The sequence below is a fragment of the Pantherophis guttatus genome, chromosome 5, assembly GCF_059756535.1.
Source record: "Pantherophis guttatus breed Tessera chromosome 5, ASM5975653v1, whole genome shotgun sequence".
Taxonomy (NCBI): domain Eukaryota; kingdom Metazoa; phylum Chordata; class Lepidosauria; order Squamata; family Colubridae; genus Pantherophis; species Pantherophis guttatus.
The window spans coordinates 59,087,453-59,106,377 of record NC_142067.1 but is presented as its reverse complement, the minus strand read 5'-3'; the positions used below and the strand labels follow the sequence as shown (position 1 = coordinate 59,106,377).

The window sequence follows — 18,925 nt, the reverse complement described above, 5'->3', positions numbered from 1 at the left end:
AAAACAAACATTTTGAAGCATATTAAAAAGATAAGAAAGTTGTAACTACTGTTCCACGCCTTTTTAGCATATTAAAGATATCTGGAATCAAATTTCAACTTTTGCTTTGGTTCAATATAAAGTAAAAAAAGCCCTTCAGTTATCGAAATCAGAATATTCAAATAAATCCAAATCGCTTACAGTTCATGAAGGTCTTATATTATGCATATATGAGTCTTATATGCCCAAAGGGAAGCCATTGACAATTGTTTTCTCTAATTACTTAGGCTGAGTGATGAAGTATGATTATGAAGGCAGATTGATTATTCCATTGTCATTGTGCTTCTGAGAGTTTCCTATTAGTTGTTTGTAATGCATGATACCCGATTTAAATGGGAAGGAAGGCAGGAGTGAGAGTAATTTCTGTTCACTTCTGCCATGACAGGAAGGCTGACATGGAGAAAAGCTATTTCCAGTGTCAATCATCTGAGATATAGAGTAGAAGGCTTAAACTTTCCACCACACACATTGACTTGACATGAGGGGAAAGACAGCTCCTATTTTATTAGATTGGGGTTAATAAGAATTAAACCATGCAGATTTGATATTAGAAGAAGGCCTTACTTTTCCCGATCACTGTATGCCAAGGCTGCCAACAGCTGGCCAAAATTTTCAAAGTTATTTTTCTTGAGATTTTCCTGAGACACTGCCAGAAGATAAGTGGCATCCATTTCATTCTCCTCTCTTACACTGTAATATCGCCCAATAGTCATAATTTCATGTTCTGATAATTTTCCATCTGAGATATTCAATAACACATTTCTAAAAAGGAAAAGTAAATTAAAACATTAGTCCATCCATCTGTCCACTGGCATTTCTAGAGTAGTGTATATATATAGTATGCAGAATGTTTTGTGTGTGTCATCCAGCAGTAAAATACAGCTCTTTCTAATGCCAGCAGAAATGAAAGAATATCTAATTCTATAATGGAGTGGAAAATGTCTATATTATGTGTATCACAATGGCACTTAAAACTTACTTACTTACTTTATGACTAGTATCTTGTGTAAAAAGTATCATGTTTGCTTTTTCTACAAAGAAAGAAGCACTTAGCAACAGAAAAAGTATTTATTTATTTGTAGCATCTTAGCTGTTCTAAGAGCTTTGTTGTTTCCTTGCAGAAATTTCATTACCTGACTAGGTAACATCTTCAGTGTTAAGTGTGCTTGGGGCTTGCTCCCTATATATGTACAGCATAATACTTGCCCTGCCAGTATTGATGGAGTTAGGTGTTCTCTATTGCTTAATTGCTTAATTTCTTGTCTGGTATTAATCCTTTTAATTTGGGTGTTGGCTGCTGAATGAATATGCTGTGGTCTTCTTAGCTGTTTACTATCTCTTATGAATGGTATGTAAACGTGGACTGATGGCTGATTTCTTTGAACACCAAGTTTCAACAGTAACCTACATATATTCTTATTTATATGTTTGTTTGTTTGTTTGTTTACTTATTTACTTATTATATATTTATTCATTTTAGTTCTTATAACTGGATATTCCAAAGACAAATTGGATTAGAATTGGTAATTTAAAAAACTGTTTTTGTCTTAAAATACCCAATGAGGGAGCACGCAGTATTGCTTAAAAAATAATAACATTCATTACTAATATATTATTGGGCTAAATTTTTCACAATGGCTTTTCATTCAGATAGGGAGCACACTGATTAATTTTCTTTGAGAAAACATTCAGACCTTAAAGCACAGAGATAAACTATGCTTTAAAAGCTGTTATAAGCAATCACTGATAGTGACATCTATATCAGTGGTGAAATCTAAAATTTGTTAATACCGGTTCTGTGGGCGTGGCTTGGGGGGGTAATGTGACTGGGTGGGCGTGGCCTTTTTAAAAAAACTTTTAAAACCATTTTTTCTACAACCTCTTTGGCAAAGAGGTTGTAAAAAAATGCTTTCAAAAGGCTCTGACGATCCCAGCCTCTGCCTTTAAAAAACCTCTGCCAATCAGGCAACTCAGCTTGTATCGTCAGAGGCATTTAAAAGAAAAAAAGGGGTTTTTTCTTTTAAATGCCTCTAACGATCCAAGCTGAATTTTTTAAAAAGCCTCTGCCGATTAGGCAACTCAGCTTGTATCATCAGAGGCATTTAAAAGAAAAAAAGGGTGTTTTTTTAAAAAAAGCCTTTGATGATCCCAGCTGAGCCGCGCAATCATCAGAGGCTTTTTTTTTTTACTTTTAAAAGCCTTTTTTTGGCCGAAGAGGTTGTAGAAAAAATGCTTTTAAAAGTAAAAAAAAAAAAAAAAAGCCTCTGATGATTGTGCGGCTCAGCGGGGGAGGGGGGGAGAGGGGAGGGCAGGGATTTTTGCTACCGGTTCTCCAAACCACCCGCCTCCATCGCTCTGGTCCGAACCGGGAACATTTCACCCCTGATCTATATACCTAAAGGAAAAAAATTATATTGGATAATGCTTATTTTACTGCTACTCCGCTCAACTCTATTGATTTTAATAAACATGGGTTCTTAAGGTAAACAAATAACATAGATTTTTGTGTGGACTTTTAATTAACTAACTCAGTCCAATAATTTCAGGGCTTTTAAAAAAGTACTAGTATTTTAATAGTGCCTTGAAATGTACTGTCAATTGATGCATCTGGTCCTGAATTAGTGTAATACAATCTGACTGTTTAGCACCAACAAAAATAAATTTAAAAAATTCTAAATTTTGTATAAATTGAACTTTTTGAATAAAAAAAAATATGTTTACAGGCTATATTACTGAGATGAATTCCATTTCTCTTAACTAAAGTCACAGTTGAAGTATAAGCCTAAACTGATGGATGCTCCAAATTGTATTACTCCAATAGTAATTGGAGTAATAGTAATTGAATCCCTCTATCAAATTAATAATTCCTTATTTGAAACACTTCTTTTTCCCAATTAAACTTTAGCCTGTTCAACCATATCTAGCCCCTAACTACCACCAGTTTTTCAGTTTCCTAAGAGTTTATAGATTAAAAAAGAGGGGCACAACCATTTGAAATCTTCATATTAATAACACTAGCAAAAACTTTATAGGTCATTTCTAGTGGTTTAACACAGATATTAAACAGCACAGAAGATAAGTACTATACAACTAAGGGTCACAGGGCCCAGCAAAAATCCCAGAATTTTTGAGATACATCTTTCAGATAGGATTAAAGCAACCATAATACTCCATTCCTAAAGCTCAACCCAACTGAGAAACCATTCAAAAGAATATTATCGTCCATAAACTGCCATCCTGTAGAGCATTCTAGAAAGTTTAAACTCTTAAATCAGGCATTAATCTGGTCTAAAATTACCTAAAATGAAATACTGCTAAAATTAGTATTGACTATCTTTTGCTGCACATTATACTGCTTCTTTTTTACCATGAGTTTCATAAAATAATGAGATGGAAAAAAATATCATGGCAATATGTCAATTTCTGAACTTTTACCTACTTAGTTTAGGATTGTTTTTCATAATATTGATAAGTTCTATGAATTATAATATGAAAGTTTAATAAACCAAGAAAGACACTTAAAACACACAATCCACCTAAGTTAAATTTGGAATTCTAAACTATATATTAGTTACTGATATTTAGATTGTGCACATTTAAGGATAGGAACATTGTTTTTAACTTTTATTTTCCTTGACAACTCCAAATGATTTTTCTTTGGATCATAAACAACAAAACATCTGAATCAGGGTGATCGAGAGATGGTATTATCTCCAAAATTATTCTGTCTACTTCTAAGGAAAAAAGATGAAGCAAAGTTCTAGTTTTCTTAAAACTCTGCAGTGGTTGGGAATGATAAACTAAACAATGGTCAACTTCAATAACTGAAACTGTATTCTTACATTAGAAGTTGTAGTTTAATATTGATAAAATGATTGCACTGTGTCTTGCTGAAAGGCACTGATTTGAAAATAAGATTGTTTTAACTCATAACAGGAGACAATTATTTTATAAAGATGTATGCATATTTGTTCAAGATCAATATGACTTTCCAATAATAAGGAACGCTCACAGTTACAGTAATATTCACACTTTATTTCACTAAAGCAGCATAATCAATATAGATTCATCAAATATCTTCTGATAAGATATCATATTTTTTGGACTATAAGACACACATAGCTTTTGGGGATGAAAACAAGAAAAAAAAATCTGCCTCTGCCTCTGCCTCCCAGCAATTTGCCTCCTTGCAGCAAACAGCAAACAGCCTGGTCAGCTTCAGCACAGCCTGCTTTAGCATGAGTAACTTGATTGGTGGTTGGATCTGCTTCCTGGAATACTGCCTATCAGCTGTTCCAGGCTGCGGGGATCGCCACGCCCATCACCGCTGCCGCCTATTGCCGCCTCCATGCACCCCATTTTCAGCCTCTGCATGTCCCATTTTCAGCCCATCCCAGGCGGCGGGGATAGGTGGCAGTGGCAATCCCCGCCGCCTGGAACAGGCCAAAAATGGGGCGTGCAGATCCAACCGCCAATCAGCTGCTCATGCTAAAACAGGTTGTCCTGAAGCTGACCAATCTGTTTGCTGCAAGGAGGCAAACTGATGGGAGGCAGAGGCCAAAGGGTGGGGGCCGGTGGGTGGGTGGGGCTTTGGCAACATTTGCTGTATAAGACGCACAGACATTTCCATCCACTTTTTTTTAGGAGGGGGAGTGTGTCTTATATACCAAAAATACGGTAAATCTGATTCCCTTGGAATACAATTCTGTACAGGTGATCACCATTTGTAACCTTCCAACAAGCAAAGTCAATGGAGAAAGCCAGATTAGCTTAATGACTGCACAATTCATTTAACAACTGCATTAATTCAAATAATGACTGTGGCAAAAAAGGTCATAAAATTAGACACAACTTACTTAATTACTGCCTTGTTTAGCAATGGAAATTTTGGGCTCAATTGTGGTCACATGTGGAGGATTACTTGTATAGGGTGACCCTGAAGGAATTGCCTGATTTATGAACTTTCTTCAGGTTCCTGATAGGGCATATTCTTACTTACTTACTTACTTACTTACTTACTTACTTACTTACTTATTTACTTACTTACTTATTTACTTATTTATTTATTTATTTATTTATTTATTTATAATTTATATACCGCCCTTCTCCCTGAGGACTCAGAGCGGTGCACAGCCAGAATTAAAAACATAAAATACAAATATTAAAAACAATTAAAATCTATATAAATTTGGCCCAAAATTTAAAAAACCACAAACCAATTAAACATTTAAAAATTTAAAAAATTTCTTCCTAAGCCAGCCTGGCTTGCTGGAAAAAGTGGGTTTTAAGGGCACGGCAGAAGGCACTGAGGTCTTGGATTCTCCTTATCTCTGGGGGCAGCTGATTCCAGAGGGTAGGTGCCCCCACAGAGAAGACTCTCCCCCTGGAGGTCACCAGCCTACATTGTTTGGCTGATGGCACCCTGAGGAGGCCCTCTCTGTGGGAACACACGGGTCGCTGGGAGGTCGTCGGTAGCAGCAGGCGGTCTCGAAGATAGCTAGGCCCTTAAAGGACTCTTCAGCCTCAATCCATGTAAAGCAGGGGTATCAAACTTGTGGCCCGCAGGCCAGATGCATCATGTGCTGGCCCCGCTCCCACCCAGTTTAGCGAAGGGGGGAAGTCCTGATATGTCATGTGACACCGCCGTGACGACGCGAGTTTGACACCCCTGATGTAAAGCAAAGAGTTAAAAAATGGCATGTTGAATTCACCTGCCATTTTGTTATTTACTGAAGGTACCTAAAGTATGCAAGGACCTTGGTGTTAATGGAAGGCTTTTGGAAAGATACTTTTGAAATATATTGTTATGAACTTACAATATTGTCTATAATTATGAACATAACATTTTGATCTATGTATAGAATGACTAAGGTTCAATTGCTTTTTATGCTCTGGGAAAAATCTTTCATAGTAGGGTTAATTAAAACAAAACATGCTGGCTAAATGGATGAATAGTTAAAGAGTATAACAACTCGTATGTTAGAAAATTCATTTTGTTTAACAATATTCTACATAAGAATTAAAAAGAATTCTTTGTGGTAGCATTATTTGCTTGGATGCTCAGAATCTTACCTGAACTCATCATAATCAATCATGTAAGTGCTCTGAGGATCAGCGGCTGCAAAAATCTGTTTAATCTCTCTTGACCGAGGTTCTCCTATAACTTTCAATTTGTTCAGGATTACGTTGATATTGGCCATAGCATACTAGAAAAAAAAATGAGGGAGGTTCAAGGTTGATTTTGCTGTACCCCTTAACTTAATACTGTATAGTGCAAGACTGAGTTCTAATGACACCAAGTTATTTTTTCCTTATGACATATATCCATTGAATTACATTTCAAATTACCACTTATTAAGAATGCCAGGATTTACTTCAGAGTCATGTGCCAATATACTGTCAGACTGCACATGTATTCTCCCAGTTTTCTTATATGGATAGCCAGCAGTTTCGATCTGCATCTCACCACTGCTCTTTCCTGAGTTTGAGCATGGATAACAGCATTAGTGGAGAGCCAATTTAGTGGAGAGGTTAAGGCGTCAGGCTAGAAACTGGAAGAGTATTGGTTCTAATCCTGCTTTAGGCATGAAACGAGCTGTGTAATTTTGGGCCAGCCACTCTTGTCAATACTAGAAAATAGGCAATGGCAAACCACTTCAAAAAATTCTTTTCCAGGAAAATTGCAAGGACTAGTTACTAGGAATCAAAAACCATCTTGAAGCCCTGCCCCCCCCCCCAAGTATTAGAGAGAAGGTATTTTAGAAACTTAGTATTTTTATAACTCTTGGCCTGTTCTGTGAGGAATTAAGACAGTAAAACAAGGCAATATTACCTTGAAAGCAAGACAATTTGTCAGATTGTTAATATGAAAATTTCACTGCTAGAATGCAGAAAACAAAAACCAGAAGTTAAAGAACTGAAGAGAACAAACAACTTGCACAGAATTTGGACTGATCGAATGATGCCAGTTCTGGATGTCAAGTACAATTTCACCATGTGTGAAGAAACTATGAAACTGTGTTATATATAATTTAACTTTAAATTTTAAATTTAAGAAATTATAATCTTTATAAGACTTGTACTTGATTACTCTGCTGTCTTAGTGATATGCAATATTTTCCTACTGAAAATACCAATATTTTCCAGTGAGTGAGAAAATCTAAAAACATTCATTGTGCACTAATATTAATAACTGGCAAAAACAAATGGTAATGGTTTTAAAAAGTGACATACCATTTTGTTCTGCATCTAATTTGCATTCAAGACAAAAGCTTAGTCACATCAGATCTATGGTGTTAGGCAACAATTGTAGCATGATCTCCAATATGTTTGAAATGGATCTGAATTTTAGTATTGCTTATTTTTACTTGTATATATTTTATTTATTGATTTGTTCAACTTCTATGCCGCCTTTCTCTGAAGACTCAAGGCGGCTTACAATGCATTTAAAAACTATATATAAAAACATTAAAAATTAAAACATTAAAAACAATTGAAACCCATTCACACCATTCATGGCCGGATCTCGCCAGATCGCAACAGCGAGATCAACGGCCCCAGGCCTGCCGGAAAAGCCAGGTCTTCACTGCTTTTCGGAAGGCCAATAGGGTGGGGATGGTCCAGATCTCAGAAGGTAACTGGTTCCAGAGAGCTGGGGCAGCCACAGAGAAGGCCCTCCCCTGCGGGCCTGCCAGCCAGCATTGTTTAGCTGACGGGACCCGGAGGAGACCAACTCTGTGGGATCTTACCGGTCATTGGGAGCTATGCGGTAGAAGGCGGTCTCGAAGATAACCTGGCCCTGAGCCATGTAGGGCTTTAAAGGTAATAACCAACACCTTGAATTGTGACCGGAGACCAATAGGGAGCCAGTGCAGCTCGCGGAGAATTGGTGTAATGTGGGTGTACCTAGGTGCACCCACGACAGCTCATGCGGCTGCGTTCCGGACCAACTGTAGTCTCCAAACACTTTTCAAGGGTAGCCCCATGTAGAGCGCGCTGCAATAATCTAACCGTGAGGTGACAAGGGCATGAGTGACTGTGAGGAGAGCCTCCTGATCCAAGTAGGGTCACAATTGGTGCACCAGGCGAACCTTGCAAAGGTCCCCCTAGCCACAGCTGACAGATGTTGCTCTAATCTTAGCTGTGAGTCTAAGAGGACACCCAAATTGCGAGCCTGTTCTGAGGGGACCTTTGCAAGGTTCGCCTTGCAAAGGCGACCCCCCAGAACCAAGGATGGACAATCAACATAGTCTTTAGGAGGCAATACCCACAGCCACTTGGTCTTGTCTGGGTTAAGTCTGAGTCTGTTGACTCCCATCCAAACCCTCACAGCCTCCAGGCATCGGCACATCACATCCACCGCCTCACTGAATTGACGCGGGGTAGAGATATACAGCTGGGTATCATCAGCGTATTGCTGATACCTCACCCAGTATCATCGGATGATCTCACCCAGTGGCTTCATGTAGATGTTAAATAGGAGGGGAGAGAGGACTGAGCCCTGAGGCACCCCGCAAACGAGGGGCCTAGGGGTCGACCTCTCTCCTCCTACCAACACCGACTGTGACCGACCAGAGAGATAGGAGGAGAACCACCATAACACGGTGTCTCCCACTCCAAAGTCATCCCAGGATACCATGGTCAATGGTATCGAAAGCTGCTGAGAGGTCAAGTAGCACTAAAATGGAGGAATGACCCCCATCTCGGGCTCGCCAGAGATCATCCATCAGTGTGACCAAGACAGTTTCTGAGCTGTAGCCTGAAGCCAGACTGAAAAGGGTCTAGATAATCCGTTTCCTCCAATGACCGCAGGAGCTGAAGTGCCACCACTTTCTCTACCACCTTTCCCACAAAGGGTAGGTTGGAGACTGGACGAAAGTTCTTTAATTCTGCTGGATCCAGGGAAGGCTTCTTGAGGAGGGGCCTTACAACTGCTTCCTTTAATGGTTGCGGGAAGGCCCCTTCCCTCAAGGACTCGTTAACTAAAGCCTAGAGCCAGCCTCGTGTCACCTCCCTGCTGGCCAAAACCAGCCAGGAGGGGCACGGGTCCAACAAACAAGTGGAAGAACTCATCGCTCCTACAGCCTTGTCCACTTCCTCAGCAGTCACAGGCTCAAATTCATCCCACACAATAGGACTAAGACCTAAGACCTATTTGCACAATGGCATTGTAAATTCTTTTCTAATTTGAGAAAATGTTATCACAACATATGGCTATTAAAATATATCTACTTCAACAGAATACATCAAGTAGCTATAAGCATCAAATAGAAATGATATTTAGTTTCTGGATTAAAATTAAAAAGTTTTAAAAAATTCCTACAATTCTGCCAAATTTTTCATCAGGCTAGTTTTATCTTTTCATTGTTTAGCTGTTCTTTATCCAATAGGCTTTACATGAATACTATAGTAAACAAGCAATCATAACAATGATCAAATATTCTTAGGGATTTTGTTTGATTAGCTTTAGCTCCTTTGGATTTTGTATGGGAAAATAAACCGGTACAACACAGGCCTTATCAGTAGTTCCCTTTTTGTTACTATTATTATTCCTTTCTTAAAACAAAGGTAGGATTAGAACATTATGAAAAATCAGTCTGTAAACTTCAGTCATCAGGCACAAAATAAACTCCATGGCATTTACCAAACTCACAATGTAGCACGTATTACTCATAGAGCATATTATTTTTTATACAAAATCAAACAATGATGGCTGTTTTGATCCTCAACATATAAACAAAGATCTTCAGAGCCGCCCTTATTTAGGCAAGATAATAAAACCACATATGCCTTCAAAGACAAATAAGGATTAGCAAACATAGCTTGCCTCATTTGCATGCTTCTCCATGTAGTTGAAAGCATATTCATCAGCATCCACCAAAAGAAGGACGTGGCCATGGAAACACACTTTGGCTCCAACAAACAGGTCCTTAGCTGTGTAGTATTCAGATGGCTCACTTTTATAAAGCTCTTGTCCAGGCTTTTTAATGCGACTTCTTTCCAAGAATTTCCCACCAATTACTCCTATAATGAAAAAATCATAAGCACACTAGATCTTTTGAATGCAAGTCATAAAATACACATGAAAATAAAACAAGACTCATACATTTCACTCACTCACATTGAATTTTCCATAGCCAAGCCTATGTAACAATCATTACAATTCATTTCCTCCTTGCCCCAGATTTCCTGCTATATTCATGATAATAATCAACATAATCTAACGACACTCTTCTTTTATTTCACCACAATGATCAAACTTACAATTTTAGAAGTTTTCATGAGCAACTGAGAATCATATCATCCCTTTGGGAGAAATTAGGATTACAGCAGACTGGATTCATAAGAAATTAGGAAAATATTAACTCAAATGATTTGAATTTTATTTTATAATTTTATTGCAACGTAAAAAATAGAACTCAATACACATATCCAATAAATATGTTATAATATCTAAACAAAATAAAATAAAATAAGAAATGGAAAATTAATTTATTAAATTTAATAACATGTCAGATTATATATACTATATATGTGTTTGTAAGATATTACGAAATCTATGCCAATGAAATGCATCATGTCATTTTTTTAATTAATAGAAAAAACAGCCTTTTCAAAAATTAATGTTACAGATTTCTTGAATCCAGTCTTTGATATCTGGGATAATACATTTTCAGTCATTGAATATAATTCTCTTGACTATTCTTATGCCTGATATAATCAATATTTCCCCCACATTGTCAGATTCCATGATTTTGAAATAAATGATGTAATATAAACTCAACATCTTTAATTTGAAAACATTTACCTATGTATCTACATACTTACCTATGATAAAATATCATCCCCCAAAAACCACCAAAAGAGATATGACCAAATAATAAGAGCTCACGTACTACCAAAAACATTCCTATTTATAAGAGGGTGTCCACACTTATGCAACCATATTATTGTAAGTTTTTATTTGTATTTTATCCCTCCCCCAAATGTTTTCAGTTTGTTTTTCAATTAAATTGTATGGCTTACATGTTATATTAAAGGCGGAAAAATTCTGAAGTGATTTATCTTGGTCTGATATTTTTTTACATCTTAAAAACTGACATTTTAACAGGGATGTTAAAGAAGAAGCCTTGGTACTACAGTGGTTTAAAGCACCCTGTTATTAACACAGCTGCCTGCAATTTACTGCTGGTTCGAATCTCTCCAAGGCTCAAGGTTGACTCAGCCTTCCATCCTTTCTAAGGTAGGTGAAATGAGGACCCAGTTTGTGGGGGCAATAAGCTGACTTTGTATAAATATACAAAAGTATGAAGGCTATTGCTGAACGCACTGTAAGCCGCCCTGAGTCTCCGGAGAAGGGCGGCATATAAATCAAATTTAAAAAAAAAAAATGTGTAGACTTCTGTGTAACAACTGTGGGATTCAGTTAACAAAGACAACAAGGATTGCGAGGATTGGTTTTGCTAAGTAATGCACTAATGCTTTAGACTGCATCACTTACTGACAGTAATTCAGTCCCAATCACAGTTGTAAGTAAAGGACAATCTCTATCCTCTTCATTATCAGAGTTGCATGCAGCAGAATTACCGGTATTATCTTACCTGTATTTCTTTGGGGAGGTTCAAACACTGATATCGTGTCATCACTTAGAAAATAAGAAATAATGAACTTCCGATCCTTAGCGATGGGATCAGAAGTAATATATTGTGCAAGGAACCGCAAAATATTGCTTTCAAGGCCTTGTCTGAAAAAGCAGAAGGACAGATTTTCAAAATTGTTTCATTTTCTCTTTACCTGGAGAAACAGATAATTTCAATTTGTAAAATAACATCCCATAGTCAGGATTTATATTAATTCAATCTTGGCCCTCCAAAACTGCTGTGGGAAGTGCATTACAGCATACTAAGATTAATATATTTGAAAAGAGGAGTTTGATTGCTAAAAAATATTCCTAAGAAGAGCAGACTGATTTGTTGGGCTTCCAGTCTTTGATAAGTTGTTTAAATGCACTAAGTGCACACTCATACCCCATTATTAAGAACACTTCCTAGAGAAGCCAAGATACTGAAGTTTTGGGGAGATGGTCATGAACTATATTGATTTGCAATTGTCCTCTATAAGGAAAGAATTCAAATCTGTGGGGAAATTCCATAGCAAGGCTTTCTCCATTAATTCACAAAATTTACCCATGCAGTATATAATGATCTAGATGTCCTAATTCGAAAAACTGCTTTGTAAATCTCAGACTACGTTGCAAAATAGAGCATGATATAGGACATATAAATGATTACAGAGAAGAGGCCAGAAAAGATAAACGGACTATAATGGTTCTTAGAATTTTCTTATAGAAAATTTGAGATTAATGAAAATATATTAGATCAAAACTTTGTTATTAGGATCTGTTGTCTACCAGATAGAAAATATGACTGCTACAATTGCCCATTTGTATTGACATTATTTAAAAAATGATCATCTCTTCCTGTCTCTCACTCAAATGGAGAAAAAAGGTTCTGAGTATCACTGTTATTCAGATACCTGTCTTTTTCCATGAATTTCTTGAAGTCCTTTTGGGGAGGTTTAGGAAGTAAGCTAAGGCAAGAGCAAAGAGAGTCTTCTTCAGATCCAAAACCACTGTACGGAGGAATCACTCTTTCTATTTTCAGAGAAGGTGCTGTCTTGTATGGAACTGGAGTAAAATCCTCTGTGAAACACAAGTAACAAATCAACATATTTCAGATTAGTTCCTGAATATTAGCGCTTACATTTTATATATACCACATACATCTATTGAAATAAAATAATTTTCCATTTAAAAAAAAAGTCATAAGATAAGTAAGTATATGTTTGAAGAATAAGACATTTCTCTAAACAGGAATTTTTGTAAAGATTTTTCCCTGCATATCACCATTGATAGTTCCCTTTGCTTCCTGTACATTTGCCTGGTCAGTAAAATGAGCACTATGAAGCACTATGAAACAGTATATAAGTCTAAGTGCTATTGCTATTTTTTTATAGATAGGAAAAACTTATACATTACTAATAACATTCTAGAAGATGGACCTTTATTCACATCATTAGTTTTAGATTATTTTAGTCTTTTTAAATATAAATACAGATCACTAAAGTTTACCTGTAATAATTTCATAACTATGATATATTTCATAACATTTTACTCCAGCTATGTATAATTTATATGTAACCATCCTGCCCTAACATTAAATTACATGGGTAAACCAATTTATTCTCACTGAGCTCAACTAAATTACAGCTAATAAAGGAGAATATTTGTAGTTCAGGGTTGAAATGAGGGATCCTTGGTGCTTTCTGAGCTTGATTGTTTTCTTGCAGACGTTTTATTCCCAAAACTAGATAACATCATCCTGCTAAACCACTGTTTTGGTAATGAAACGTCTACAAGAAAACAATCAAGCTCAGAGAGCACCAAGGACCCCTACATTATAGCTATACATTTATGAAGAGTTACTGGGAGTCAGGCAGTATTGCTGTAACAGTACTACTATCACTACTTATTATAATCTCTGTATTATATGAAATACTAGAACCAATCCTATGAATTGACCCGTCCCCTAGCGAAGAAGGATTAAAAGAGAAAATTATGACATATGCAGGATTTTCAATAGAAAGACAAAATTGTCTGCATTGAAAGTAATGCCCCTAAAATATCTGGCACCTATAATGAAGGATGTAAATAAGATCCTTGCAAAGATTAAAATAACATGTATCAAACAGACCAGTCAGTCTGCCTACAATACAGCAGTGGTTGATATAGAAAAACTGAATATCAAACTTAGAAAACCAAAAGCAAAATTATATGCAATCCCAAAATGGAAGAGTAGATTGGAGATCAAAATAAAGAAATTAAGATCAGATGTGAGTAATTTAAAGAATATGAAAGAGCAAAATCTGAAAAATGTAAGGAAAAAGATAAGCCTAATAAAAAAATATTGTCTTAGCACAAGAAAAATTGAAGAAATCAAATTTAGAAATCATAAAGCAGCAAATAACAACAATAGTGGGGAACACTAATGGATATATCATCCAATTTAAATAAAATCACCTATCTCAATCAGACCAGAAACTATTCTACCGAAGTAAAATAGCAACAGAAATTCCGAAAATAGAAAACCAAATAAAAAGGAAACAATCATTTTGGAAAGATATATGGGAAACTCAGAAAGAATGCAAGATGGATAAAAGAATTTGAAAATGAATTTACTACAAATCATATGGAAGAGCCAATAATATGAGCAGAAATTGTTAAAAATCAAGTGAAAATGATTAAAAATTAGATAATTCCTGGAAATTACCAATTGCATAACTTTTGGCTCAAATAGTTGACTAGCTTACATTCAACTATAGCTAAACAGCCTAATGAACTATTGCAATAATTGGCTAATCCTAATTTGATTCAAAAAAATCCAGTGAAAGGAAACTACAGGCCAACAACATGCCAAGAAACTACAGGCCAACAACATACTTGCCAACAATGTTTAAATTACTCACCAGCATGATGGGCAGGCAAAATGCAAGGTTATTTAGAAGAAAATAGCATCCTTTCAATAGAAAAGAAAGGAAATAAAAGGAAAAGCAGAGATACAAAAAATCAAATTCTGAGTGATAAAACGGTTTTGGAGAATTACATATGGCAAAAAGCAAATTTTCATATGGTCTGAACTGATTATAAAAAGGCATTTGATAATTACTATATAGAATGTTATTGAATGTTTGCAAACAACTGGTGTCAATAGAAACATTAGAATGTCTGTATAAAAAATAATGAAGTAGTGGAAGGCAGAACTGGTGATTGGAAATGACAAATAAGGGATCTTCCAGGGTGACTCATTATTACCCTTATTATTTGTCATTGCTATGAACCCACTTTCAGTGATTTTGAAAAAAACCCCACAAATCTTGAATACAAATCAGCAAAAAGTTCTAATAAAATCTCACATCTGCTTTAGATGGATGATTTGAAGTTTTATGGAAAATTAGAAATTGAAATAGAACCATTAGGAGCCATCAGGATGAAACTTACAGTATCTGGGCACTTTATAGTTGAGTAACATCAAGTATGGATAAATTAAAAATGTGATTAGTAAAGTTATCCAAAGAGTGAGAAAAGATTGAATATAAAAATTAGTACCCAGTACAAAAGAAGTACATTGTGTGGTTTGGTCAAGTAAAGAGAATAAATCACAAAACAAATGAGTGAGTTGAAAGGAAGGAGAGGGCTAAGAAAATTGTGATTACCATAAATAGAGCTGACATAGACTGAGTGGTTAGAAACCTAACAAACAAAAGACAATGCATGAATCAGTAAGTGAAGATAGTGAAAGAAAGAATAGCTTCCCAAGACTTAAAGATGTGAAGTTATACTGAACAGGATTGATATAAATTAAATTTAGTCAAGAGCTCCTTTTTCTTTTTTCTTAACTCCTGACTTTAATTTCTTTTGCTTACTGCTTTTTATTTTCTCTGCATTATGTTGTTTATACCAAAGAGGAATAACATAATAACATATTCCAAACAATAAATGGGATATGTTCCTTGAGGACAAACATTTTTTTAATGTGCAGTTATCTTTTCCTGAATCTGAATTTCAGGACTTGCATAACAAATAGATTGCTGATTAAGATCTTCCTTTATTCCAACAGTGCCACCTAGTGCACTTCTTGAAGATGGGCTAAAAGGAACTACATTTAAATGGTTCTTCCAAGAGAACCATTGTAAAAATGAAAAGCCAGTTCTTCTACTTCAGTTGCACCAGCAACTGCAGATCACAACAAGCTCAGCTTGAAACTGAAAGCAATACATTGTGTTAATCTCTCAAATGCATTTATTTTACTCATTTACTTGAGTATTTTTGCTGCTCTAGTCTGCAGATTCTAATAAATAAGAAGCAACTGTTTCTGTTGCTTTTCTCATTCTCTCAGAAGCATTGCTGCAAGGCAGGATGTGAAAATAAATCTCACAAGCAACCACAAATTCTTTTCAGCTGGTGAGTGTCCAATAGAAATCATAAAATGCAGAGATGATCAGGCTCAAATAAATAGCTTACTCTTAATTTTCAATGCAACAGGCTATTTAAATTCACATTTAACTCTCCAAGAGAAATCATTTCAAACTTAAAGGATTTGAACTTAGGTTTTGCAATTGCTGTTGTTTCTCTAATAGAATTCCCATGACCAAGTTTTATTACAATCTGATATAATCTGATGTTCAGACTATCTAGCACTGAATAAACAAAAAAGTGAATCAGTTAAAGAAGGCTGGTTAATTCTTACTTTATCTGAAGAGTAAAGTAATAGGAGTCAAAAATTCCATGTTTGAAGCAGAACACCCATTACTTAAAATTGTTTTTTCCTTGGAAGCTGCATTTATTAAAGCACTCATGGGGAGAGCTGGTCATGTTATTGGAGTGGGCAGGACAACTCTATTTTTGAACATATTTGCAAGTTTCAGTATTAAATAGCTTGATATGTGTACTGTAAATCTTCAATCCTAAAAAATATCAAAAACTTTGCTAGTAAATTTTTTCAATGGACTGCTCCTGAGGAGATTTAGGGGCCACACAGAGCCTATGGGCTGCCCATTGACCTAAAGCAGACATGTGAAACACAAGGCCCATGGGCCACATCTGGCCCGTGATGTGGTTAGATCTGGCCTGTGGGGCTGCCTGGAGATAGCAAGAGGCCGGCCCATGCCGCCTCGACCCCAGCCCAGCCCACTAGGTGGCAAGCGCGTGGGGGCTGGCCTCCAGGGTGGCCCCACAGGCTTGATCTAAGGCCTGGGTAAGCCACCACGAAGTTGATGTAGATCAGCGTGCGGCCAACAGCAGTATAGCAGCAGCCACCATTGTCTCCACTGCCTCCATGGCTCGCTCGCTGGTGTGGCCCCACAGCCCACCCCCCACCCCTGTATGGGAAAACCATGGCCACCAGCAGCTCTGCCACCCTCTCCCCCTCCCTCCTTCATCCCTTTCTGGATGCAGAGAAAGGGAGGGAGGGAGGGAGGGAAGTTGGAATGATAGGGAGGGAGGGTCTGAGGGAAATCCTGCCTTAGCACTTGGCCACCAGCAGCCCTGCTGCCCTTTTGCCATCCCCTTGCCCCCTTCTCCTGGTCTCTCCTGATGGTCTCCCATTCTATCACTGAGGATGTTTTGCTTACAAAGCCAGGTCTCCTCGCATGGAGAGGGAGTGCAGGGGCATGCACTTTGCCATCCTACACCCACCATGAGCAACCTGGCCAAGGACAACACAGCAGCAGCAACCTCAAGAAGGAGGTAAGTGCGGCTGGGTGCCCTCTCAGGGAAGTGGGGCAGGGCTGGGCTTCTTGGTCCCAGTACCCCAGGAGCTTGAGCCCAGGCTGGGCACTTGCCCTTTGCTGCACAGAGCTCCGAGCAGCCCGCGCTGCCATCCAGAGGTCTTTTGTGTGGCCTGAGAGTAATGGCGAGGCGCCTTCGGTGAACGAGGCTTTGATGGTCACCCTGATTTTGCCTTCCTCCACTGGAGATCTCCGGATCCCCCCTCCCAGCCTTGACTTGCCCCCCACAGGTGGCAGAGGATGATGCTGCTGCATGTGGAAGCACAGAGGAGAAAGTTTGCAGGAAGCAGTTTCCTCCAAGTCCAACTTCTGCCTTGACAGATCTCTAGAAAGGAGGAGGAGGTGGCAGAGGAGCTTCATGAGGGAAGCCTGCCCCAACAAGCCAGGATTCTTACCATACATGATTGGAAATGGGGATTCCCTTTCGAGAAGGGCCAGCCTCCCTCGTGCAGGACTGGGAAGCACTGCTCCCCACCTCCTCCTCTTGCTCTCCAGAGATCTGGACTCGGAGAAAATTGCTTCCTGCAAACTTTCTCCTCTGTGCTTCCACATGCAGTAGGATTGTCCTCCACTTCCTGCTTTCCTGGGAGGGGGCACCGGAAAGGGAAATGCCAATGTCCCGATGTCTGGGATTGGGGGAAGAACGTCTCCTTTAACATGTTGTGCACATGCATGCACACACACATCATTCCAAGTCTTCATTGGAGACTTTTATCCACATCTGAACTTGCAAACTGCCAATCATGCCTGGGCTTGGAGAGAAGGCCCTCTCTCTCTGTGGATAAAAATCCCCAAATGTAGAATGTGTGTGTGTGTGTGTGTGTGTGAGCATGCACGCACGCACTTGGCTGCCAGCAGTTTAGGGAGGCGAGCAGCTTGTAGGGCACCGAAATGTCTCCACATTGAGTTAGCCACTACAACTTGTTCCATCCCAACGTAGCCATCTCTGGTCAGCCGCACCCAGTGAGGAGGGTTGAGCTGGTCATACCCAGCTATATCCACTTAGTTGCAGCGACCCGGCTGTGACCACCCAGCCACACCTACCCAGCCACACCCACCTGGCCACTGTGAGTTGTCATAGTATTACATACAGTGGGGCAAAAAAGTATTTAGTCAGCCACCAATTGTGCAAGTTCTCCCATTTAAAAAGATGAGAGAAGCCTGTAATTGTCATCATAGGTAGACCTCAGCTATGAGAGACAAAATGAGAAAACAAATCCAGACAATCACATTGTCTGATTTGGAAAGAATTTATTTGCAAATTATGGTGGAAAATAAATATTTGGTCACTTACAAACAAGCAAGATTTCTGGCTCTCACAGACCTGTAACTTCTTCTTTAAGAGGCTCCTCTGTCCTCCACTCATTACCTGTATTAATGGCACCTCTTTGAACTTGTTATCAGTATAAAAGACACCTGTCCACAACCTCAAACAGTCACACTCCAAACTCCACTATGGTGAAGACCAAAGAGCTGTCGAAGGACACCAGAAACAAAATTGTAGACCTGCACCAGGCTGGGAAGACTGAATCTGCAATAGGCA

The 18,925-nt window shown here is 38.1% G+C and overlaps 1 protein-coding gene across 1 annotated transcript in view; it reads right to left on the bottom strand.

The window, feature by feature from the left end:
• EFHC2 (EF-hand domain containing 2) overlaps window positions 1-18,925 on the bottom strand; it is a 54,009-nt gene that overhangs the window by 11,675 nt on the left and 23,409 nt on the right. Inside the window, exons 8-12 of the mRNA XM_034423872.3 lie at window positions 12,574-12,739; window positions 11,640-11,782; window positions 9,866-10,062; window positions 6,112-6,245; window positions 604-801 (exon numbers count right to left, since the gene is read on the bottom strand). Coding sequence (XP_034279763.1) covers window positions 604-801; window positions 6,112-6,245; window positions 9,866-10,062; window positions 11,640-11,782; window positions 12,574-12,739 — 838 coding nt within the window. The remainder of the gene's footprint in view (window positions 1-603; window positions 802-6,111; window positions 6,246-9,865; window positions 10,063-11,639; window positions 11,783-12,573; window positions 12,740-18,925) is intronic.